Below are 22,932 nucleotides of genomic sequence, written 5' to 3' on the forward strand. Positions count from 1 at the left end.
TTCAATTCCCAGCAACCACCTGGCATCTCACAACTGTCTATACCTCCAGTTCCAGGGGATCTGACACCTTCACGCAGACATAAATGCAGGCAGGGCATCAATGTACATAACAAAATGAAAATAAACAAACCATTTCAAGATCCAGGATTAACCCATCTGACTTTTATTTATTTATTTATTTTTCTTAAGGCAAGGTGCATTAGTTTTCTCTAGAGAAATGGTTCTCAACATGTGGGTTGCAACCCCTTTAATAAACCTCTATCTCCCAAAACATTTACATTTATAACAGTAGCAAAATTATAATTATGCAGTAGGAATGAAAATCATTTTATGGTTTATGGTTGGGGTTACCACAACATGAGGAACTGTAAATAAAGGGTCATAGCATTGGGAAGGTTGAGAACCACTGCTCTACAGAAAGAATAAGCATTTATTAGGATGGCTCCAGGCTGCTGTCCACTTAATCCAACAATGGCTGTCTACCAACAGAAAATTCAAGAATCCAGTGGCTGTTCAATCCACAAAGCTGTGTGTCTCAGCTGGTCTTCAGTATATACCAGATTATCAAAAGAAATAGGTTCTAATGCTAGTGAAGGTGTGGGCATGTCTGTGAGAATGAGGTCAAGCTTCCTACTTCCATGTCCTTTACATAGGCTGCAAGCAGAGGGTGTAAGCCAGATTAAAGGGGGATCTTACCACCTCAAAAGATCTGGATTAAAAGTGGGTCTTCCCATTTGAAATTATTTAAGAAAAAGATCCCTCACAGGTATGCCCAGCCACTTGGGTTTTAGTTAATTCCAGATGTAGTCAAGTTGACAACCAAGAATAACCATCACACAGGTTCTCATTATATACCCTGGCTAGCCTGGAACTCACTGCCTCCCCAGTGTTGAGGTTAAAGGCTGTGCCATCACACCAATCTCATTTGCTGTATTAAAGTCCCCAGTTTTGACTGTGGAACCAAGCTAAGTGTGTGATTTACCAAGAAACAGGACAAGATACTCTGGTAGGGAGACATGAGTAGTAACCACATGGCTGGCTAATCCCTACTTCTAAGCTACCTTATTTTCTCTTCTTTGGGAACCCTAGAACTGCCTGATAAAGAGAGATGAAAATGGTTACTCTGCAGTGGTAGCTGATTTTGGCCTGGCTGAGAAGATTCCTGATGCTAGGTGAGTAACCCTAAAGCCATAGGCATTGGTCCAAACTAAGGGGCAATCCAGCTTCCTTCCCAAGGGTCAGTACCTAGCCACAGCTCAAGTTCATTCCTTGACTCGACCCATCCAAGTCTATACCCACCCTTAGGAGCAACAAAACCCAGTCAGGTCTGGTTGCGTAGCCAAGCACAATGGCACACATCTGTGAACTCAGTACTTTCAAGGCAGAGGCAGGAGGATCACTGCAAATTTGTTTCCACTAAGGAAATCATGAGCCTCTGTATCAACCAACAAGGACTCAAGGGCCATGGATACTGTAGCTCAGTTAGTACAGTGCTTGTATACACAAAGCCCTGAGAAAATTCCAACACCACACAGACCAGGCGTAGTGGTGCATGCCTGAAATCCAGAACTCAGTAGGTGGCTGGAGGATCAATAGCTGGAAGTCATCCCCCATTATATATATAGTTCAGGCTACGTGAAACCTTGTTTTATTGTGTCAATTCCCATTGTGCCAGTCACCAGCAAGCTTTCTTCCTTTACTTCATAGTGAGAAGCTGGCTGTGGTGGGCTCACCTTTCTGGATGGCACCAGAGGTTCTCCGAGATGAGCCTTATAATGAGAAGGTAAGTCTGGAGATTTCAAGGCCTGATTATCCTTTGTGGCCCCGGTAAGGATCTGTATCCTCCCCGCTAAATATAGGGCTAGCATCTGGCTGTTGTTAACCAGTGGGCGACTTGAATGGAATATGGGTAATGTAGCCCAGACCTAGGCTGTTAAGAGTTGGGGTGGGGCAGGGAAGATAATCTCCTTATTCACTGAGAGGAAAACTGAGGTCTGACCACCTACCAGGCAGACGTGTTCTCTTATGGTATCATCCTCTGCGAGATCATCGCCCGCATCCAAGCTGATCCAGACTATCTTCCCCGCACAGAGGTGAGCTACCAGCATGGGACCAGCACCACAGGGATGGAACTGTTTTATCCTTGGGTGGAGTTGCTGGAACTACTCTGTGGCTACTTGTGAGGCAGTTCCCAGCCTCGTCCGAGTAGGCCAGGATGAGTGTGTATGATTAATGACTTACTATTCATGTCCCTTGTACACTTCCCCACCTTACTCATCCACAGAATTTCGGGCTGGATTATGATGCTTTCCAGCACATGGTGGGAGATTGCCCCCCGGAGTTTTTGCAGCTCACCTTCAACTGCTGTAATGTGAGTGTCTTTCTTCACCTGGCTTTGGTCAGGAGCTGAGCCCTTTTCATTTAATTAGGACTGTAGGGAAAGGCTAAGAATTAGTCTCATAAGGGGCATGGCATCATTTTCCCCAGACGTGTAACACCAACCATATTTCCTACTCTGGCCTATTCAGGCTCTCCAGAATGCTCTGGACCAAAGAAAGAAAGAAAAAAACTGCTTTGTATTTTCCAGCCTTCAGCCTACAGGGTAAACCCATGGCTGTGCCCTGAGTGTTGACCAAGCTTTGTCAGGCTTTATTTGTTGAACGATAGCAACAGCCAGCCCTAACACAAGAGAAAACTTTAGTTACCCACCTGGATCTTAAAAGATGCCAGAAGCAGATTCAGATTTCATCTTTGGGGTGAGAAGTGCAGAGCAGGCCTTATGGCTGTTGTGGATGCCTACAGATGGATCCTAAGCTGCGCCCATCCTTTGAGGAGATTGGAAAGACCCTAGAGGAAATCATGAGCCGTCTACAGGAAGAAGAGTTGGAAAGGGACAGGAAGCTGCAGCCCACAGCTAAAGGTAAGAGATCAGACCCAGATACCCAAACCTGACCCTGAAGGGAAGAGTGAAACTCAAGTTCCGCTCTGGGGAAAGATCCTAGGTCTAGAAGTGGGAGGAGAGTGGTCATGGACAATAAAGTAGTAGGCGATCTTACAGATGTGACCTGGCACATTGCTTCCCTCTTTTCTCATCGATAAAATGGGGCAACTACCTACCTCGCTTTCCTCCAGCAAAGTATAGTAAAGTGCTGCTTGTACTGATGGAGAGTAACACAAGCTTACTGTCCTTCAGGACTGTTGGAGAAAGTGTTTGGAGGGAAGCGGCTGAGTTCACCGGATGACAAGATTCCCCATAAGTCTCCACGTCCAAGACGTACAATCTGGCTGTCTCGAAGCCAGTCAGACATCTTCTCTCGTAAGCCTCCACGTACAGTCAGTGTCTTGGACCCCTACTACCGGCCACGAGATGGTGCTACACGTACCCCAAAAGTCAACCCCTTCAGTGCACGCCAAGACCTCAAGGGTGGCAAGATCAAATTCTTTGACCTGCCCAGCAAATCTGTCATTTCCCTTGTATTTGACCTGGATGCACCAGGGCCTGGAACTACGCCTCTGGCTGATTGTCAGGAGCCTTTGGCCATGTCTTCCAGACGGTGGCGTTCTCTGCCTGGTTCACCTGAGTTCTTGCGTCAGGCTTGTCCATTTGTGAGCTGTGAAGAATCACTGTCTGATGGGCCTCCACCACGACTCAGTAGTCTCAAGTATGGAGTAAGAGAGATTCCACCATTCCGGGCATCTGTGTTACCAGCTGCTTCAGTCCATGAGGCCATGGATTGCTCCAACCCCCAAGAAGAAAACGGTTTTGGACCCAGGCCCCAGGGGACCAGCCTATGTATTGGAGCTGCCTCTGAGGAGATGGAGGTGGAAGAAAGGCCACAAATGGCTCCTGTCCACTTCTCTGTCTCTGGAATAAGCTTGCAAACCCAGGGAGAGCAGGATGGGTGAGGTAGGGGAGGACTAGTTCCTGCCTCACCTTAGGGATGGACCTTTAGCTGAAATTGCTGGATCCCCTTGATGCACAGCCAGGCTCTTCCCTGGAGCCCACTAAGCAGGCAGGCTGAGAAAAGCCTGGCTTAAAAATTGGGCTTTCAGTGCCCAATGGCTGTAATGGGAGGTGTTTCAAATGGTTAGGGCCCACCTAATTCTAAACCTCTGAAATCCAGCAAGGAGCTGTGGCTCCCAATGACAACTGTACATGTCCTAGAACAAGGACCAAAAGGACTCTTAGTTCCAGGCTGAGTTGGCAGGCAGCTAGGCAGCTATGCCCCAGTTCTTTCTCACCCTAGGCCTTTGTGCCCATTCTGGGCATATAAGCTACAGGATGGACACTGGAGTTAACCAGGAAGCTGTAAAGGGCATGGTTGTTTCTCAGACCTGAAGACTGGGATGCTTCTTGCCAGTATGTTTAAGACACTTGAATAATTGCTGTTTGCACTTACTGTACGGTCAGACCACATCACTACATCTCTATGCAAGGGGGAGACAAGGCAATGTGGTGGTCAAGGATCTTTTAGCTAACCTATTCAGAGACCTTTCCAGGTGATTAATCTATTTTCATATTTATAAAGGAGTCTTAATGTTTTGCCTCAAGACTTTCAACCTTGGCGTTGGGAGTGGGGCTGGTTTTGTAGGCCCCAGGGCCTGCTCTATGTATGTGTCAACAGGTGATACAACCAGAAGTTAATGTATTATACTGGACTGATTTTCTCCTTGCTATAGCTGGAGCTTTGGGAACAGTCTGTCCTTGAGGAGCCGCAATAAGAAATAACCAAAGAATGAACTTGGTCAAACATTTTCATAATTCATTTCTGTTGATTTTTTTTTTTTTTTTTGTAAAACTTTTCCCAAGACACTTTCAGATTAAAAAATAAAGTTGATGTTGCAGGTGCTAGTTAGCCTTATTTGTACCCTTGGTCCAGGCCTCTGTACAAAAGGAAAGAGTGGAGTACTCATACTTCACTGTTGCGGACCTGCACAACTCTGTAGTACTTAGATGTGACATACACAGGGTGACAACTCAAATAACCTTAAAAAAAAAAAAAATAGGGTTTTGCTATGTGGCTCTGGCTGACTTGGAATTCGCTATGTAGGCCATGGATTGTAGCAGTCCTCCTGCCTCAGCCTTTAGGGTACTGGGATGACAGACATGAGCCACTACACACTGCCAAACTGCCATCTCTTCCTACTCAGCTCCTCTCCCTAGGCTTAGTACCCGGCAGATGTTTGGGTCAGCTGCTGCCCCAAGCCAGCTTCATTTTCTGGTTGTGGGCTTTGGAAGAACGAGAAAACTGGCTCTTGGCCACCGTGAGGGGTACAGTTTTGCCACTTAGATATACCTTGTTGTGACATTCAGGAAGCCAAGGTCCAGAACTGCAGAGCTGAGGTCCCTGGCTCAGTCCTACATAGGCCATCACATAACCTGTCATAAAGGCATCAAAACCAGCCCGATGCAATCCATCTCCAGGCACAGGGTTAGGATTGGCTTGACTCACTGGCAGTTCTGAGGTAGCCACATCGGCTGTTTCAGAACTTGTTGCCTTACGCCTGATCGCCAAGCCACTTTTGTGATCTTGCTGGGAGCCAAGCTGATCCTTAGTTTCACCCTCTGTCACTTTTTGCTCAGTTTCTTCTGTCTTGAGGCTATCTTCACAGATCTGCTTTGTGGGGGGACCATCTTCGGCTTCCTCAAAGGTCTGTGCCCCTGGTTGGCTCAGCAAAGCCCTCTTCCGTTTGTCCTTCCGTCGCCGCCGTCGCCGCTTGTCCTCTGCCACAGCCTCATCAGTGTCAATGATAAGGTCTATATCATGTGACTGAGGACACTGGGGTCCTAGAGGGCACCAGCCATAAGCCTAGAGGTTGGAAAGAGGCTAAGAAGGGGTTCCATACATCAGAACCCCCCTTCCCCAAGAAATGGACGAATGCTCTCACCGAGAACTTGTCGCAGATGCTGCTGGTATGAGAACGACGGTGGGTTACAGGGGACATACAGCAGCGGTAGTCAATATGGCCTCCCATGCTAGACGGATAGCTGCAGAACTCCAGGGTCAGATGTGGGCTACCAGCTGCCCGCTGCTTCCCATTTTCCCGCTCACTGCAACAGCGCAAGAGGGCATTGCTCCACTAGCACATAAGCTCCATGAGAACAGGGGGGGTTTGTGTTTTGTTCACTGCTGAATCCTCAGCACCTAAAAACAGTGCCTGGCACATGGTAGGTACTTGATAAATAATCTTATGTGAATTAAATAGGTTCATCCCAGGCCCCACCCCTTTCCCTTAACCATGTCCTCACCATTTCCGGAAAGCATATTCCAAGTAGGAAGCTACAAAGCGGGCATGAAACTCAGCAGCGTATTTGGTGTCATAAATGCCTGCTGGGAACATCTCACAGAGGTCAGCAGTGAAGGTTCCCAAGTTCTCAGGCAAGTGTGCATAGAAGTTCTGGTACAGGAACACCAAGTCTATAAGGCCATTATGTAACACCAGGGGCCGACGGGCCCGGATCAGTTCAAGGAACAGTGTCCGTACTGACTGGCTCTGGCTTTCATCTCCCTAGGGGGAAGGGAAGGGAAGGCCCAGTCAGCCTCATGTGCAGCATACCTGGAAAGGACTGCTTCGTTTTCTAACCCAGTCTACCCTTCTTTGAGTGTTTCCCCAGCCTCGTCACCAGGGAACCCCACCCCCCATATTCACAAGCAGATGTTCCCCCCAGGCATTCAGCCTCTGGAAGCAAGAAATAGGCCAGAGAGCACACACTCGAGGCTAGAGAAGCTGGAGTCCTACCTTGTCATTGCCCTTATGGTAGGGGATACCCTGAGCATACTGCCGGTTGAAATTGAAGCCATGCTGTACCAGGAACTGCACAGACTTCGGTTCTATAACATACTCCTCCATGCACAGGAGAGTGAGATTAAACACTTGGGTCAAGTAAGAATTTTCACCCTGAAAAACAAGGAGGACCTGTCCTATCAAAAATTAGGAGGAAAACCTCAACATTCTCCAGCACCTCAGCTCTTCTGCCCCATGCCTTGCATCTGGGATGAGGGAGGCTCATACCTTAGCTGGCTGCTGCTTGAAACAGGCGAGGCCCAGAGACAGAACAGAACGGGTCCTGGCAGCATGACACACGGCCTTGTAACGTTCCTCGATGCACCTTAGATTGGGTTTGGGCACGGAGGTGGCTGAGTTAGTTTCACAAAGGACCCAAACTACCCAGGGCTGGGACTCCCTAACCCTGGACTGAGATCTACACACTTGTTAGAGCTGGGATTAAAGAAAAGGCATGTACTTACTGGTTCAGCAAACTCTTCCTGTCCCCGAGCCCACTCAGCTCCTATGGATGGGTAAAGTACTGTAATTATCCCCACACCCATCAAACCCTTCACATCCACCTGCCCTCCCCATTTCCCCTGCCTCACCGTGTCCACAGCCACAAAGCTAGCTGTCTTTAAGGCCAGCAAGAGCGACGGCCATATCTCCTTGAAGTTGTCACTCTGTACATCCACCACAGGAACTCGTACTACAAACTCATCTGCAGATTTTGTGTTTTTGTTGACTCCACCTAGGGAAAAGGAGAGTGGTGGATTTTCATGTTCTGGGAACAGATACCAAGCTAGATGTAGGAGAGGGGTTGCCCACTGACAAGCTTTTCCCTAGAGATTCTGCATCCACTTGCTCTACACACAAGCTCTGGAACGGACAGTGCCCTAAATTTGGAAAGAGGGCATCCAGGTCTTCCAGTGACTTTATGAGGGACTGGGAAATCACTTCCTTTTTTTTTGTTTTTGTTTTTCGAGATAGGGTTTCTCTGTGTAGCTTTGCACTTTTCCTGGAGCTCGCTTTGTAGACCAGGCTGGCCTCGAACTCATAGAGATCCTCCTGGCTCTGCCTCCCGAGTGCTGGGATTAAAGGCATGCACCACCACTGCCCGGCAATCACTTCCTTTTTTGCATCATAATCAGGAGAGAGGTAGAGGGTTCTTTATCATCCGAGCCTATAATCCCCAGGACTAGGAAGCTTGAAGTGAAGGACTTTGGAGTTTGAGGCCAGCCTGAGCTACAGAGCAAGACCTATTTCAAACACAGATCCCATTAAGCCACATACTCATGGTGCCTCAACAAAGTCAGACCCAAGCTCCACTCACCGTGGACGACTCCACACTTCCCTGGTGTTACCGATTGACAATCGCCGGCTCGATCCAAACCACACCTCCCAACACGCCCTCACTGCTCTACAATCTAACTTTAGGGGCTTTGCAATTGCACGCGCTGCACACTGGGACTTGTAGTCTCCGATGAGATCTGCCGCAAGCAGAAGCTACAGGCCTGTCTCTAGAACTACCGGCCCGAGGCTTTTCCCTCCACAGGCCCGCGTAGGCTTCTGTGGCTACCCCCGGGGAAGCCGCTCACCGTCAGAGGTCGTTGGAACTGAAGGCACACCGTCGTCACTGTCGGCGGCCATGACGCTCCGCGCCCCGCGCCAGGCTTCTGTAGGTTCGCGGAGACTTCCGCTTCGTCTCCCGGAGAGCCTCGGGTCTAGGATGGGGCGGGATCTCGGCGTCGGGGACCCGTAGGATCAACTTCCGTTCGGAGTGGTCCGGCCAGAGCGCGGAGCGCGGGCCTTGCGCGCGCTGAGTGTCTATTGGCTGAGCGGCCGGACTGAGCGAAGCCACGCCCCTTGGCGGGTTCGCTGGGGCTGCGGGCTGGAGACTGCGCAGGAGGTAATTTATGTTTCCGCATGCTCTGGCGGGAACTTGGAACCTTTAAGTTACTGCAGGTCTTTTCCTCTATACAGCCCAGGGTTGGCATGGGCAGTGCAGGCTTCGCGGGGGTGGAGGAGAGAATGCCTCCTATGCTGAGCTAAACCATGCCTAGGAGCTCGGGAGAGATGGGCGCGCGGCAGAGTAAAGGGTCTGAGCGTGGACAGAACCCCAGAACGATGGAGGAAGTGAGAGGCGGGAAGCGTTCTACAGGACGTGGGCAGATAGCTGGTAAAGCGACCAACTAAGAGGAACACTTTTAAGATAATTCACACAAGTGATAATGTGCACTTGAGATAAGGCTTTGACAGTAGGATAGCAAGGAAGAGCCAGCTGGTCTGGATTTGACCATTGTCGTAAGAGAGGTAGGAACGCTGCCTGGAACCACTCCCACCTTAGGGCGCGTTCATAGCCTCTGGGACCACCGACCCGTATTTCCCCTTACTTAACTGTTTTTCGAGGTGGGGAGGGGGTGTCCTTTTACCAATGTGCAGCATTACCTGACCTCACTGAAAAAGGAGTTTCCTTCGACTTTTCTCCCATCCAATTAATTCACTTAACACGTTATGTACTGTGTATAATAAATATATTTGGCGCGGGCCCTGAGCATACAGAAAAGACCTCTCATAGACGTTTGTGCAGGGTTTTGTTCTTTTTTAAGCTAGGGTCTCAGCTGGGCCGTGGTGGAGTATGCCTTTAATCCCAGCACTCAGAGGTAGGCAGATCTCTTGAGTTCAAGGCCAGCCTGGTTTAGAGAGTTCCGGGACAGCCAGTGGCTAAACATAGAAACCCTGCGTAGCCAAGGAGAAACGAAACAACAACAAAGAGATAAGATCTCACAGAACAATCTTCCTCCTCCTCCTCCTCCTCTTCTTTTCTTCTTCTTCAAGACCAGGGCACTGATCCATAGATCTTGAGCATGATACCGAGAGGAGGAGCGACCAGAGAGCCGTCTAAGGGCTACTTTGTGATTCCACCCAACCTCCCCCTCTTCTTCTACCTCAGCCCAACCACTCATCCCCTCTTCACTGCATTACAGCACACTAGATTGCTTGCAGTGCCACAGACATGCTGGGCATCCTACTCGGGGCTTGTCCACTAGTTTTTTCAGGATGGTCTTCTTTGTTTGAAACAGGGTCTCACTCTTACAGCCTTGGCTGGACTGGAACTTGCTGTGTAGACCAGATTAGCCTGGAATTCACAGAGATCTGCCTGCCTCTGCCTTCCAAGTGCCGGCATAAAAGATGTGCCACCATCCTCCAGGTCTCCTAAAGATCTTAATCACTTCCTTTTGATACTTTTATTGGGGGGGGGGGGTTGGTTTTCGAGACTGGGTTTCTCTGTGTAGCCCTGACTGTCCTGGAACTCACTCTGTAGACCAGGCTCTGCCTCCCTAGTGCTGGGAGCCGCCGCCGGCACATGTGTGCTCTTCCTAGCAGTTATACCCTTCACTCGTGTTACTTTTTATGCCAACAGCTACTTCTTTTAAATATCTAATGTACTTTTTTATGTATGTTGTTCATTGTCAGCCTCTGTTAGGTTATAAGCTCTCTTCTGGCAGAAGGAGTTTGCTGAGGACTGTTTGAGGGTCTCTGCAACCACCACAACCAGCAGAGTATAGTCCTTGGGAGACAAGGGGGTAGTTCGGTTCAACACAACTCACTAGCTAGTGTTGGTGCAAACTTTGGAGTCTCACCCCGAGTAGTTATTTTAGGCATAGTTAATGTGTGTTGTATATGTGTGTGAGTCCATCCATGCTGTGGTCACCAGGCTTGACTGGAGGAACAAGAAAGATTTTTCTGGTGATAATGACTTCACCCCATGCGCACAATAAAATTTAAGACATGACTACATCAAAAACCTTTGTAAAGTACATGTGAGAGCTCCCATAAGGGTGGGTTCTATGGATTGACAAACTCACAATAAAGGTCTGGGGGAGGATTGCTTGTCATCTTGGCTACACAGATAGAGCAAAGGTCACTAGCCTTCTGGGTGGAAAACAAGATATATATCTCTCTTTGAAGAGACACCTTGTGTGTTTACCATTCCTGGTTCCCCTGGTGCTTATCTGTGAGCACAAGGACCTCTGTAGCGCCCACACTGAGGTAAATTGTTTGGCTTACAATAGGCATTCTGTAAATATTTGTTCAGGGAGTTTTGTGAAGCCAATGAACAGTTCATATATGGAAGTGGGAAGAGAAAACCATGATCACTTCGGTCTTCTTTTGTGGTGTCATATAGGCTAGGAGTGGCCTCAAACAGTTGAGCTGAAGATGACCTTGAGCTCCTGAACCTCCTGACCCCATCTAACACTGGGATTACAGGTGCAAACACGGATTATGTTTCGAAAGCAATGACCATGTCTTAGATTGCTTTCTTCTTCAGAGCACAGGCTGTAGGAGGAGTTGTGAAAGTGAGTGTGGCAAAGGGAGGTGGTGATGAAGGGGAGGAGAGTGTGTTCTGTTTAGAGTATTGTGGGCGTAGGGTCCTAGGAAAAGGTCGGAGGCCTTCACATAGAGGCGGAAGAAGACAGAGCAAATAGGTTGTATATTGTTCCCCCTAAAAGCGAAAGCGGGGTCATTTGATGAAAATGAGGTGGTGAGTCCAGGTACTGGGGAGACTTTAAACAGGTTTGGTAGGATTGCAGCACAGCTGGAGATGAGATCCAGTTGCTTAACTGGCCTCTGCTTCCCAAGCTGGAGTGGAAGTAATAGTTCCTGCCCCTGGAGCCATCAGGTGGAGCGGACAATCCAGTAAAGCACTTCCTGGGGCTGAGCAGACAGTAAGCATCCACTCTAAGTGCTAGAGACTTTGTAAAGGCCCCTTCTCCCGTTTATTTTATTTTATTATTGTTGTTTTTTCTTTTCTTTCCTTTTTTTTCTTTTTCTTTTTTTTTTTTTTTTTTTTTTTGGTTTTTCGAGACAGGGTTTCTCTGTGTAGTTTTGCACCTTTCCTGGAGCTCGCTCTGTAGACCAGGCTGACCTTGAACTCACAGAGATCCGCCTGCCTCTGCCTCCCAAGTGCTGGGAGCAAAGGCGTGCGCCGCCGCCGCCGCCGCCGCCGCCGCCGCCGCCGCCGCCGCCGCCACCACCACCACCACCACCCGGCTGTTTGTTTATTTTTAGTGTGTGTTGTGTATGTGTGTGACCATCCACACCTGGTCATCAGGCTTGAACCTTTATCTATTCAGCCAACCTGCTGTTCCCGGTTAGTAGTGTTTTGGCAATTAGAAAAGGTAGCCAGGAGAACAGTCTGCAGCGGTCAGCCAGATGTATTTTCTGGTTTCTAATGGCCAGCCAGTTACGATTTACTAGCCCATCTCTCCTCATTGATTTGCCATCTGCTCTCAGGCAGATCTTTTTTCTCCTTTAATTCTTGTTTTCTCATTTCTGTGGAGTGAACGAGGTGACTACCGAAGTCAGTCTAACCAGACGGATTTCTTCCTTATCCGCACTCCTAGATACCCTAAGCAACCCTTAGTCACATACACGTGGTGGTGAGCATCCGGTGTATACATCTGTGGGCCTTGGCCCTCCCTGCCTTCTTGTCTGTTACTAGGCCCCCGAAGCCCCTTGCTCGTCTGTTTTGTTTTTTTGAGACAGGGTTTCTCTGTGTAGCTTTGCGCCTTTCCCGGAACTCACTCTGTAGCCCAGGCTGGCCTTGAACCACAGAGATCCTCCTGCCTCTGCCTCCCGAGTACTGGGATTAAAGGTGTGAGCCGCCACCACCACTCCCTGGTGCCCAAGGCAACTCTTATTTTTTAAAAAGCATTTAATTGGGGGCTTGCTTATAGTCTCAGAGGTTTAGTCCGTGGTCATCATGGTGGGAAGAAGACAGGCATGACATTGGAGCAGTGGCTGACAACTTTGCATCCTGATCCAAGGGCAGCAGAGGAGGGGGAGAGGAGACTGCCCTGCCTGGGCTTTTTAAAACTCAAAGCCCACCCCCAGTGACACACATGCTCCAACAAGGCCACACCTCCTAATCCTTCCCAAACAGTTGCACTGACTCAGGACCAAGCATTCAAGCATGTGAGCCTATGAGGGTCATTCTCATTCAGACAATGACAGGCATCTTGAAAGTGCTTAAGGAAAGATAGAAATGCCAGGTATAGTAGTGCACACGTATAGTCCCAGTACTTGTGAAGTAGTGATAGGAGAATGTATTGTGACTTTCTAAAGGAACTGAGCTGCCCCGGTGGTGGTGGCACACCTGTAATCCCAGCACTTGGGAGGCAGAGGCAGGCGGATCTCTGTGAGTTCGAGGCCAGCCTGGTCTACAGAGTGAGTTCCAGGACAGGCTCCAAAGCTACACAGAGAAACACTGTCTTGAGAAAACAAAACAAAATAAAGGAACTGAACTGATAGAATGAATATATTAAAGGGGATTTATTAGAGTAGCTCACAAGCTGTGGTCTGAGTAGTTAAGCAATAGCTGTTTCCTGGTGCAAAGGCCAAGAATCTGGTAGTTGTTCAGTTCAGGAGACTGGAGGTCTCAACTATTCTAATCTGCACTGAAGTCACCCAGGAATTTCTAGAGATTGTTGTTCTTCAGTCTGCTAGAATCTTGAAGTAGGTTCTGATGCCAGGGAAAGATGCCACAATGACTGCTGTGGATATCCCTCTGTGTAAATAAAGTTCTGATTGGCCAGTGGCCAGGCAGGAAGTATAGGCGGGACAAGAGAGAAGAGAATTCTGGGAAGTAGAAGGTTGGAGAGAGACACCGCCAGCCACCGCCATGAGAAGCAACGTGTAAAGACACTGGTAAGCCACAAGCCATGTGGCAAAGTATAGACTAACAAAAATGGGTTAATTTAAGATAGAAGAAGCAGATAACAAGAAGCCTGCCACGGCCATACAGTTTGTAAGCAATATAAGTTTTTGTGTACTTTCTTGGTTGGGTCTGAGTGACTGTGGGACTGGCGGGTAAGAGAGATTTGTCCTGACTGGGCCAGGCAGGAAAACTCTAACTACAAATGGCGCCCAACGTGTTGGCAAGCATTTCCACCTAACACCTGAGAAAAAAGATTCTAAAATGGAGCTAAAAACAGCTTCTTAATTGTCTCTCTCAAGTTAGCGGCAGCCTGCCGGTTTGAGCTACTGTGGCGGGTTCCTGGCGTGTGCGTCTGACCTGCAGTGTGGCTGGAATGAGGAATCTACAAGCGGCACTTTACTCTGCTGCATGGTGGATTTAGCCTTTGCTAGTTAAAAAAAAAAAAGAAAGAAAAAAAGAAAAAAAAAAAAAAAAGAAAGTTTCTGGGCTATGCACTACTTCGATAGAACTGCTTCTGATAGTTGATGGTACACATGGCTCCAGACCCAGAGCTGGTGGTACTGTAACTGCCGCCATGTTGGGAAGCAGAGGTGGGCGGAGCCAGCAGCCACAGCAGCGTTTCAGTCTTACAAAGATAGATATTACACAGAGAATCTGTTTTATGTTATCTTTTGGATTTTTAACTGCAGAAAAAGATTTGATCATAAAAGCTGTTGAGTTAAACAAATATGTAAATTTTAAAGGTACCTTGACTTCAAAATTTGGATATAAGGATATGTTGCTTTGGAAAGGAGTCTCTGCTTTTGTTTCCACAGAAAGCCAGAGGCTATGGATTTATTCCAGATTAAGATACATCAGGTTTGATCAGCCAAGACCACCTGAAAGGTCTCCGATGACACAGTGGCCCAGATGATCCGACATCCAGAATGGTTTCAAGGCAACTGGCTCAGAGGTTCACCCTAATGGACTACTCCATAATCCTAAAATTGTCTTTGTGTCCCCATAAGATGCAGCGCCCCCCTCCAGCAGGAAGTAGTAAGAGAAACTACGCCCACATTCCCAAAATTCCCAGCTGGCTTTGGAGATGGAATTGGCTCACTCCTTCTCTAAACCCAGACATATTGCTAAAAGAAATGGTTAAGAGATTCTTGTGTCCCAAATCAGAAGAGCCCACTGGTGTGGGACAAAAAAACAAACAAACAAACAAACAAAACCCAATATTTTTCTTTAAAGCAGGTTGATTATAAATGAGATCTCTTTCTAAAGAAGAAAGGGGGATATGATATAGATATAATAGGATGAAAGGGTAGATTAGGGAACTTACTTCTAAAGAGCAACAACTTGTTTAAAATGTTTTACATTGGTTTAGATTTTAGTCTATTGATACAAACTTAAAGTTAATTTTGTTATACTATGTATATATTTCTACTCATGTTTAAGGTATTGTGTTTGTATAGCTCATTTAAAATTGTAATGGATAATTAAAAATAGATTAATAATTAATCATCTGTGATAATCATACTCACAGCCATGTTAGTTAAGTCTTCTAGGTATACATAGAGATATTTCAGATAGATAGGTAATCTTCAAATACTTCAAAGACCTACAGAATATGGCATTTAAAATATTTTTAAAATTTAGACTTTCTGGACAGTGAGACATGTCTGCTTCTGGCAACACCGATTTACTTCAGAGATGAGGATGGGCATTGAAGACACTTCATATCTTATCTTCACCTTGTCAAAAATAGCCATTTTAGCAAGAAACTGTTCTTGCCTGGACTGCTTGATCGACTGGACATGCAAGACCCATAGAAAGGTGACCACTAAACTTTGTTTGACAAAATGGTCCTTCAGGTTCCTGCTTCGCAGAGGAAACTGCCAGAAATTCTACAGGACACTGAGAGAAGTGACCAAGAGACTCTAGCCCTGTGGGCTAAAGACAAATGCCCCAACTGTACAAAGAAACATTAGGTGACTGTCCAGGCTGCCAGCTGTCTCTGTCTACCCTGCAAGACTCCCGAAAGTTGCTTGCATCCTTCTCCCTTTCTCAGGTAATATTATATCCTTCTGAGGTCTTTGATGTGGTTGAAGACTAGATAGTTATAATTTCCTCAGTTATGATAAAAGGTAAGTTAGATATAAAACCTTAGACTCACAAATATAGATAGTATATCTTCTTTAATATTGTAACTGTAATTCTTGCTTGATAATTGTTTGGTTATATGTAATTGTACTATGTAAAAGTTAAAACCTTCCTTAAAAAAAAGAAAAGGGGAAGTGCTGTGGATATCCCTCTGTGTAAATAAAGTTCTGATTGGCCAGTGGCCAGGCAGGAAGTATAGGCGGGACAAGAGAGAAGAGAATTCTGGGAAGTAGAAGGTTGGAGAGAGACACCGCCAGCCACCGCCATGAGAAGCAACGTGTAAAGACACTGGTAAGCCACAAGCCATGTGGCAAAGTATAGACTAACAAAAATGGGTTAATTTAAGATAGAAGAAGCAGATAACAAGAAGCCTGCCACGGCCATACAGTTTGTAAGCAATATAAGTTTTTGTGTACTTTCTTGGTTGGGTCTGAGTGACTGTGGGACTGGCGGGTAAGAGAGATTTGTCCTGACTGGGCCAGGCAGGAAAACTCTAACTACAAATGACAGATAAACTCACCATCAGGAGTGAGGGCAAGCAGGCAAAAGGCAGAAGCTTCCACCCCCTTGTCCTGTTGTGTGGATTGCCACCAGAAGGTATGGCTCAGATTTAGGGTTGGTTTTCCCACTTCATGTGATCTGTCTTGGTTAGGGTTTCTATTGCTGTGAAGAGACACCATGACCACACAGTTCTTGTAAAGGAAAACATTTCATCGGGGCTGGCTTACAGTTGCAGAGGTTTAGTCCATTATCATCATGGCGAGAAGCATGGCGGCTTACCATACAGGCAGACATGGTGCTGGAGAAGGAGCTGAGAGTTCTACATCTTGATCTATAGGCAACAGGAAGCAACTGTGTGCCACACTGAGCATAGCTTGAGCATAGGAGAATGCAAAGCCCACCCCCACAGTGACATACTTCCTCCAACAAGGCCACACCTACTACGACAAAGCCACACTTTCTAATAGTGCCACCTCCTTTGGGGGCCATTTTCTTTTAGACCACCACATAATCCAATCAAGAAAATCCCTCAGCTGAGCTGTGGTGGTGACACCTTTAATCCCAGCACTTGGGAGGCAGAGACAGGTGGATCTATGAGTTCAAGGCCAGCCTGGGCTACAGCAGGGCTACATAGAGAAACCCTGCCTCAAAAAAAAAAAAAAAAAAAAAAAAAGAAAAAGAAGAAGAGGAGGAGGAAGAGGAAGAAGAAAATCCCTCACAGGCATGCCTGGCTGCTTGGACTTTTGTTGATTCCAGATGTAGTCAAGTTGACAACCGAGGTTAGGCATCACAGAGGACCAGCCTGGTCTACATAGTGAGACTCTGATTCAAAAGACAAAAACAGGCCTGGAGAGATGGCTCAGTGTGGTGGTTTGAAAGAAAATGGCCCCCAAAGGGAGTGGCACTATTAAGAGATGTGGCCTTGTTGGAGGAAGTGTGCCCCTGTAGGGGCGGGCTTTGAGGTCTTTTTCTCATCCAGCTTCACTCAGTGTGACAGGAATGTAGGACTCTGAGCTCCAGCACCACATGCCTGCATGCCACCATGCTCCCAGTCAAGATAAATGGACTGAACATAGCGAGCCATCCCAATTAAGTATTTTTTTATAACAGTTGCTGTGGCACGCCTATAATCCCAGCACTCGGGAGGCAGAGCCAGGTGGATCTCTGTGAGTTTGAGGCCAGCCTGGGCTACAGATTGAAGGAAAGGCGCAAAGCTACACAGAGAAACCCTGTCTTGAAAAAAAAAAAAGTTGCTGTGGTCATGCTGTCTCTTCACACAAATAAAAACTCCAACTAAGACACTCAGCATTAAGAACACTTTCTGTTCTTATAGCAGAATTCAGTCCCCAGAATGCATATGGCAGCTCACTAATAGCTGTAACTACAGTTCCAGAGGACATGACACCTCGCCTCTGAGGGTAGCACATGATACATACAGGCATGCATACAGACAAAAGACAAAAAAAAAAAAAGAAAGAAAAAGAAAAGCTGGACATTCTGAGTGATTTGGGGGGAGGTGGCTGTAATTCCTGCAGGACTCCCAAGATCCAGCCTCATCATGACTGACCACATTGGCTACATCTGTCTCTTCCAGGTTAACATGAAGAAGCTGCGAGCATCTGTAAGGAGTCACAGAAAGCCACTAGCCAACCACCAGAGAAGGAGAAAATGTGCCCTTAGCAGCAGCCAGGCCACACCTTCTGCCCCTGATGGTAAGGAACTGGCCCTTGCCAGAGTGTCAAGGGACTCGTTTCACTGGCCATCAAGAGGGCAGATTCAGGCTTGCAGTGTACCAAGGAATCAAGCTAATTCTGACTGTTGCTGTGTAACTTTGGACCAAATGCTCTGGGTGTTTTCTTAACAGAATGGAACAATTTCATCTACACATTTCTTCACCGTTGTGTGGCTTCCATGGGATCAAATGAGTGTACAAGTCTGAATGTGTTTAGAAAATATGGAAGCACCTTGCCTGGGTACCTGTTCTGCCTAACTAAAATTAGTGAGTTTTCATCTGTGGCCCAGAGAGAACAAAGACACTCTGACAAAACTAAGACCAGAAATTTGGCCAAGGCTACACATAACTAGAACTCTAATGTGGTTGTAGCTCTGAAGGTTGAGTGAGATTTGGGTAGGAGAAACCCTAAATGGGAACGGGCTACTACTACAGGTTGCTGTGCCCCGAGTCCCTGATAAACCTGTGCAAAAATGATCCCCAGAAGGGCCAGCAGGATGATTCAGTGGGAAAAAGCTTTTGCCACACAAACCTAATGACCCAAGTTTGATCTCCAGGACCATGGAAAGGCAGAAGGAGGGAACCAACTCCTATCTTCTGACCTCCATGTGCACATGTGGCATGCATGCCCACACATTCACATCATATATGCACAATAAAAAATGAAATAAATATTAAATACTGAAGAGCCAGGGGTGGTAATCACCCTTGTAATCACCAGTCCTTGGGAGGTTGAGGCAGGAGGATTAGGAGTTCAAAGCTAGCCTTGGTTACACAGCAAGTTTGAGGCCAGCCTGAGCTATATGAGATCCTGTTGAGACCCTATCTCAGAAAACGGAAAAGACTTGCTGGAGAGATGGCTCAGCTGTCAGGCAGTTTACAGCTGCCCAGGACTCCAGCTCTAGGGAATCTCAGATACACACGCACGAGCACTTAAAGATAATTCTTGAGAAAGGGTGGGGTGGGGTGAGGGGGTCATCCCCAAGTGTTGTGGCTGTCCTGCAGGCCAGGCCAAGCAGAAGGGAGAAGAGTTACTGCAGGCCTCCGCCTCCCCGTACCATCTGTTCAGAGACGTGGCCGACGTCACAGCTTTCCGAAGGAGCTTGCTCAGCTGGTATGACCAAGAGAAGCGGGACCTGCCTTGGAGAAGATGGGTGAGTAGGACAGGAACAGTGGCTGGGAAGCCGGCACTTAGCTCTTTCACATTAAGCTTTCACCTGTGATTTTATTGACAGGTCCAGGAGGAGGCCAGTTTGGACAGGCGAGCCTATGCTGGTCAGTACAAAACTGGGCTGCTTTGCCTGGAAGTCCTTGGGATTAGGGGTTATGCTTAGGTTTGGGGTTAGGGACTAGGAGCCAGGGTAAGTTGCAGTACCTCATGTTAACCCCCTTCCCCAGTGTGGGTGTCAGAGGTTATGCTGCAGCAGACCCAAGTTGCCACAGTGATCGACTATTATAACCGATGGATGCAGGTGATGCCAGGGAGGGAGGGGAGAGTGGGCTGGACCCTGGAAAAGGCTTCCTCTGCCATCCTCATCCTTAACTTTACTTGTTTGTTTGTTTATTTTTGCCTGTCTCCGGTCTCCAGAAGTGGCCAACACTTCAGGATCTGGCCAGTGCTTCCCTGGAGGTGAGCCACCCCTGGATAGGGGGAATAGAAACAACTGGGAGACCGACCCCTGATCTTTGACCTCTGACCTCCACCTACAGGAGGTGAACCAGCTTTGGTCTGGCCTGGGCTATTATTCTCGAGGCCGCCGGCTGCAGGAGGGAGCTAGGAAGGTAAATGGGCAATGCACTGAAGACTAGCAGCACAGCGGCCTCAGACGTCTTAAAACTGAGCCTGCCTACTCCAATCAGGTGGTGGAGGAGCTGGGAGGTCATATGCCCCGGACAGCAGAGGCCCTGCAGCAGCTCCTGCCTGGCGTGGGGCGGTACACAGCCGGAGCCATTGCTTCGATTGCCTTTGACCAGGTGAGCCCGTCCGTCACCATTATTTAATGTGTGCACCCCCTCCTCCAAGTCCAGTCTGACTCCCAGGCCCCTCTGTGCCAGGTAACTGGTGTGGTGGATGGGAATGTTTTACGGGTGCTGTGCCGTGCCCGTGCCATTGGTGCCGATCCCAGCAGCACCCTTGTCTCTCATCACCTCTGGTAAGATACTGGGATGATGGGAAATTGGGAAGGGTCTGTTCAAAGGTTCTTGCTTGTAGTAGTGTTCCTTACATCTAGGAGCCTAGCTCATCAGCTAGTGGATCCAGCCCGGCCTGGGGACTTCAATCAAGCAGCCATGGAGCTGGGGGCCACAGTGTGTACCCCGCAGCACCCTCTCTGCAGCCGGTGCCCTATACAGAACCTATGCCAGGCATACCAGCGGGTGAGCCTCCAGAGGAAGAGTTAGGGTGTCCTAGTGAATGACCCTTGCCCTGTGACACTCTCCTCTGTCTCTCAGGTGAAGCGGGAACAGCTCTCAGCCTTGCCAGGCAGTCCTGACGTAGAGGAGTGTGGTAAGTGCCAGCCCTGACCCCAGCCTCCCCCCCCCCCCCCCCCCCGGGAGCTGCCTTTTCAAGCCAGTGAGAATCCGCAGTAGGACTAAGCCTGGGCTAGGCACCTTGGCCTGAGCTGAGTTTGGAATCTTTGTTTCCAGCTCTTAAGACTAGACAGTGCCAGCTTTGCCTACCTCCCACAAAACCCTGGGACCCCGCTCTGGGAGTGACCAACTTTCCTCGAAAGGCCAGCCGTAGGCCTCCCAGGGAGGAGTACTCTGCCACCTGTGTTCTGGAGCGGCCCAGCGCCACCGGGAGCCCCCTCATCCTGCTGGTCCAAAGGCCTAACTCGGGTACCTGAATATGGGGGCTGCAGGGCAGTGTCCCAGCAACAGAGCGGGACAGAAGGGGGCAGCAGAAGCTGACCCCTACCTGGCTGCCCGCAGGTCTGCTGGCAGGTCTGTGGGAGTTTCCGTCTGTCGCCCTGGAGCCCTCAGAACAGCATCAACACAAAGACCTTCTACAGGAACTGCAGAGCTGGTCTGGACCCCTCCCGGCCGCTCGTCCCCAGCACCTGGGGGAGGTAGGTTGGCAAGGGTGCCAGGAGAGGGCTTTTGTGTTCACAGTCATAGACAGGCCTGGTCCGTCTCTTCTCCCGCAGGTGACCCATGTCTTCTCTCACATCAAACTGACGTATCAAGTGTATAGTCTGGCCCTGGAAGGACAGACCCCCGTGGCCCCTGCACCTCCTGGCGCTCGATGGTTGACTTGGGAGGAATTCCACAGTGCAGCTGTCTCCACTGCCGTGAAAAAGGCACCCACCTTTGTTGTCCTTTTTTGTTTCTCTCTTACATTTTACATGAACTTATTGCTGTATAAACGAAAAAGAAATGTATATTTTAAACAAAATTGCTGGGGCTGACCACAGGCTGGGGTGGAACTCAGGGTATTGGTTCTTTTTGGAGAAGGTGCCAGCCCTTTTCCTTTCCTCCCGCCTTCATCTTGGCTAGGTATTCCGCATGTATGAGGACCATCGGCGAGGGACCTGCAAGGTGAGTCTCAGAGGCTCATCCTGTCATCTTCTCCCAGACCTGCCTCTGTGGTCTTTAAAAGTCATTTATTGACATTTCGGGATGAGTATTATCCATTCCAGGTTTTGCTGGGGGCAGAGGGACAGTTTGTGAACTAGGGACTGATTGTACAGTGAGAACTGTAGGGTCAAGAGTGTGGGCGCTGGTGTCACAGGTATGTGAAGTATCTGCTAGGTTCTGTGGGAGCCATCTGTGAGACAAGATCAGGAAAAGCTGCTTGATGAAAATAACTGCTAATTTGGGTCCTTGAAAAAGATTTATTTTTATTATTTTTAATTATGTGTATATATATCTGTGTGTGGGTATATGTACATTGAATGTAGTACCCATACAGGCCAGAAGAGGGCATTGGATCCCCTGGAGTTGATGTTATGGGTGTTTGTGAACCATGAAGCATATATATTGGGTCCCCAACTCAGGTCCTCTGCTTACACAATTTTTTTTTTTAATTAAGATTTATTTATTTATTACACATACAGTGTTCTGTCTACATGCCAGAAGAGGGCACCAGATCTCATTACAGACGGTTGTGAGCCACCATGTAGTTGCTGGGGACTGAACTCAGGACCTCTGGAAGAACAGCCAGTGCTCTTAACCTCTGAGCCACCTCTCCAGCCCTACTTACACAATCTTAACCACTGAGCCATCTCCCCACTCCTCACCCACATTGTGTAGCTGAAGATGAAGATATCCTTAAACTTCTGATCCTCCCTTATGATGGGATTATATGCATGTGCCTGTCATACCCAGTTCTATCCAACACTAGGACTCGAACCTAGGGATTTATGCATTTTAGACAAGCCCTCTATCAACTGAGCTATTATAACCCAGCTTTGCATCTTAGCAAGTTTTAGGAGTTGACTAAAGGGGTTGGTACTTGAAGGCAGATAGAAAAATCTACAGCATTATAGGCTAGATCAGTAGAGCAGGCAGAAGATTCCTCGATGTGTACTTATTACCTCCCATCTTTGGATTTTGCACAGGGTTCTAAAAGGTCCCGGATGTCTACTCCATCAAGCCGGAAAAAACCCAGCGGGGGCCAGCAAATCCTGGATAGCTTCTTTCAGCCTCGGATTTCCAACAGTACAGCCCAGTGATTACCCCAGGAAGCCCACCCCAAATCCAGCCTTAATAAAATGCTTATTTTTGTAGTCCTTTTGGAGAACATTCTTCACTTTCTCTAGCCCCTTCACTTAGTTTTGGGAGACTCAGAAAATGGTTAAGTCACCTTGGTTCTGACTTCCCCTGACTGAGCTCCCAGACAGCCCTGGAGTCTGGACGAATTCTGACCAGAGTGTTCTTCCCCAGCAAAGAGTTAGGGCAGCTGCAGGGAGCACCTGTCGGTGGCTGACTTCCAATGCTCCCATTCTGGGTCTCAGGTAAGCTCTGATGGGAGCTGGAGCACCCTCTTAGAGCAGGTGGCTAGGCTAACCATGACCTAGACCGTCTGCACCTGCAGCCTTTGCTCCCTAGGGAGGTCAGCACAGAG

General features: G+C 48.2%; 3 protein-coding genes across 7 annotated transcripts in view; 2 read left to right on the forward strand and 1 right to left on the reverse strand.

Moving 5' to 3' along the window:
* Positions 1-4,794, forward strand: part of Tesk2 (testis associated actin remodelling kinase 2) — a 120,297-nt gene extending 115,503 nt beyond the window's left edge. Inside the window, exons 6-11 of the mRNA XM_036177334.1 lie at positions 1,090-1,172; positions 1,708-1,783; positions 2,010-2,093; positions 2,285-2,371; positions 2,803-2,920; positions 3,194-4,794. Of these exons, the coding sequence (XP_036033227.1) occupies positions 1,090-1,172; positions 1,708-1,783; positions 2,010-2,093; positions 2,285-2,371; positions 2,803-2,920; positions 3,194-3,906 (1,161 nt within the window). The 3' untranslated portion in view covers positions 3,907-4,794. The remainder of the gene's footprint in view (positions 1-1,089; positions 1,173-1,707; positions 1,784-2,009; positions 2,094-2,284; positions 2,372-2,802; positions 2,921-3,193) is intronic.
* Positions 846-8,540, reverse strand: Toe1 (target of EGR1, exonuclease). Its single transcript, XM_036177340.1, has 8 exons — positions 8,367-8,540; positions 7,377-7,519; positions 7,251-7,291; positions 7,015-7,111; positions 6,742-6,900; positions 6,251-6,510; positions 5,890-6,052; positions 846-5,810 (listed from the first exon to the last, which is right to left on the reverse strand). Exons 1-8 carry the CDS (start codon positions 8,416-8,418, stop codon positions 5,190-5,192), a joined length of 1,536 nt encoding a protein of 511 aa, XP_036033233.1. The 5' UTR covers positions 8,419-8,540; the 3' UTR covers positions 846-5,189.
* Positions 8,253-22,594, forward strand: Mutyh (mutY DNA glycosylase). 5 transcript variants are annotated; one of them, XM_036177335.1, is made up of 16 exons: positions 8,253-8,677; positions 17,730-17,847; positions 18,873-19,021; positions 19,103-19,142; positions 19,266-19,339; positions 19,456-19,497; positions 19,578-19,649; positions 19,728-19,841; positions 19,923-20,020; positions 20,099-20,243; positions 20,319-20,373; positions 20,514-20,705; positions 20,799-20,935; positions 21,014-21,166; positions 21,363-21,404; positions 22,427-22,594. In XM_036177335.1, the coding sequence occupies exons 2-16, from the start codon at positions 17,736-17,738 to the stop codon at positions 22,538-22,540; spliced, it is 1,539 nt and encodes a 512-aa protein (XP_036033228.1). In that variant the 5' UTR covers positions 8,253-8,677; positions 17,730-17,735; the 3' UTR covers positions 22,541-22,594. The 5 variants fall into 5 exon arrangements, with proteins under 5 accessions (XP_036033228.1, XP_036033232.1, XP_036033229.1 ...); XM_036177336.1 differs by lacking the exon at positions 8,253-8,677 and adding an exon at positions 13,455-13,479; XM_036177337.1 differs by lacking the exon at positions 8,253-8,677 and adding an exon at positions 15,514-15,542.
* The last annotated feature ends 338 nt before the right edge of the window (positions 22,595-22,932 follow it).

Source organism: Onychomys torridus, chromosome 2, assembly GCF_903995425.1.
Source record: "Onychomys torridus chromosome 2, mOncTor1.1, whole genome shotgun sequence".
Classification (NCBI taxonomy): domain Eukaryota; kingdom Metazoa; phylum Chordata; class Mammalia; order Rodentia; family Cricetidae; genus Onychomys; species Onychomys torridus.